The following is a 2,210-nucleotide window of genomic DNA, read 5'->3' as shown; positions in this document are numbered from 1 at the left end:
ATCTTCTATAATTTTATGCATTTGTTTTATGCTTAAATTGTATATATGATATTGTTTAAAGGTTTTGCATGTCAAATTAACAGTGATCCATATTTGTAGTACACCACATACATAGTTCTGAAAAGAGTGTTGTTTTGTCTCTTATGTATTTGAGACGTGAGAAAAATCAAATAAAGTTTATCATATTTCTGTGTTTTTAACCTATAGAGTAGTCAGTGGGAACAGCTTAAAGAATCTGGATTACTCTCAACTGAGAAAGTTAAACCAGCTGTTAACAAAACACCAAAAGCAGCAAAGAAGAATGAAACCATGAAAGAATTCCTGACTGTAGGACCTGTAACTCCTGATGATGAAATCAGCTTCAAAAAGACAGTCAGATCTGTAGAACAACCGAAAGAAAAAGATGACACAGCCAAGAAGACAGCTACCAAAAGATCAATTAAAAAAGTATCAAATAAAGAACTTCTGAAAATCCAGATGAAGACGATGAAAAATAAAAAGAAAAAAATTAGTAAAAACTTATAAAGAGTTTAACTACAGTCATGATTGATTATAATCATCAGAACCATTACTGTATAACTTTTATATTTGCATTCAAGTTGATTTGTGCAATTTTTTGCATGGTGAGATGTAAAGCTAAAGCCAGGCACACTCTGATGGCCATTGCAATTCCATGAAGGTTGCTATTAGGTGAAAGATTGTTATCAATGATTTTGCACTCATATTGCCACCAACAACTGGCAGATGGCCCCATGTCATGAAACAAGATTGGGGGTGGATTTTTTAAGTAGGCAGTCAGTTTATCGCCGTCTTTCCGGCATTGGCTTGTGTTAATTTTCAGTGGAAATGGCCTTGGTCTTGGTAGTGGATCAGTATGTTGATATGTTTATCTAGGTTAGTGGCGTATATAGGGGTATGGGGTTGGGTGCATGCCCCTCTAAAAAGCTCCCTCCCCCATTTAAAACATTTGAAGCAAAAAAATCAAGCTAAAGTAGTTAAAAATCACCTTATAACACCTTACTTTGTGAGCTAGCACCCCCTCACTTAAATTTCAGGCCTTCCCACTTCACTATTTTAAATGTTATTTTCATATCATAAAGGGCATGGTAGAAAATACTTAAGGATACCCCCTCAAATTTGAGACCACTCTACTGAGAGACCCTCTAATTTGAGACCCCTTTAATTCTAACGCCACTTTTTCAATGTACCAACTAATGGTCTTCAGTCTTTTAACACAAAGCCAACCCCCTAATAATTGATTGTTGATTGGCGACCAAACCCAGAGACTACCCCACATTATCAGGTTTCCAAAGCAAGTCTCGAATTGCAGGGCAACACTTATTATTTTTCTATTATTATCTCCTTGCTTATCACCATTCTGAAGTCAACACCTGTATGATAATTTAAATAGATTTTAAATAAAATAATTTGTAGAAAATTCATTTTTGATTCTGTTTTCTATCCATTTCTTATATTTTGAAAAAAAAAAATTGTCATCAAACATTGAGTTACAGTCAAGGCCTAGAGAATAGTGTTACTTGTGGTTTGGCAGGATTTAAATCCAAGATCCTGGTATTAGAAGACAAGCATTTTTAATATGAAGCCACAACTTGAATCTGTATTTTTTTTTTATTTATTTATTTATTTTTTTCAGTTTTCTAAAACCATTTAAATGATCAATTTCAAATAAACAAAAAAAAATGTATTACTTGAATACAGACATAATATGTACAACAAAAGGTGATTAAAAACGACCAACAATACTGTATAATCAAACAAGCAAAGCAACGATTAAACTTTCTAATTTAATGAGGAAACTAGAATGTGTTATCTCACATTTAGTTGAATTACATTCTTATAGTCCGGCAGCTTAGCAGATGGATGTGGACGTTCCGGACAAAAGCACCAATTTTTTTTTTACATGCTCCTTATGGTCATAGCATTCAATTTTTGGTAGGAACCACCTCATCCGAGGTCATTATGGTGGCCATCTTGGATTTCAAAATGGCCGCCTAATAAAACCTATGTTTATCTATATCTCCGCTTCTAAACCACTTGGAATTATAATTCTAATGTCTGAAACTATTTTTATATGGTCAAGGAATACAATCATACCATTTTTGACCTGGTCAGATTGCCACAAATAGGTCATTTAAGGTCACTCAAGGTCAAATATTGTATGGTATCTTAAAAATTACAGTCATATTTTA

At 33.5% G+C, this 2,210-nt stretch overlaps 1 protein-coding gene across 1 annotated transcript; it reads left to right on the top strand.

Annotated features, from left to right (window-relative positions):
* Positions 1-207: 207 nt before the first annotated feature.
* Positions 208-1,442, top strand: LOC117120900 (MKI67 FHA domain-interacting nucleolar phosphoprotein-like; the record flags this gene model as incomplete). The annotated part of the gene is given in 1 exon segment (XM_033265997.1): positions 208-1,442. A coding segment is annotated over 1 exon segment (318 nt), but the record flags the coding sequence as incomplete, so codon positions are not given.
* Positions 1,443-2,210: the final 768 nt, after the last annotated feature.

This window comes from Anneissia japonica, unplaced genomic scaffold (assembly GCF_011630105.1).
Source record: "Anneissia japonica isolate Jap-2015-1 unplaced genomic scaffold, ASM1163010v1 scaffold77569_len2194_cov201, whole genome shotgun sequence".
In the NCBI taxonomy this organism is placed as follows: Eukaryota; Metazoa; Echinodermata; class Crinoidea; order Comatulida; family Comatulidae; genus Anneissia; species Anneissia japonica.
This window is presented reverse-complemented; position numbering and strand designations above follow the sequence as displayed.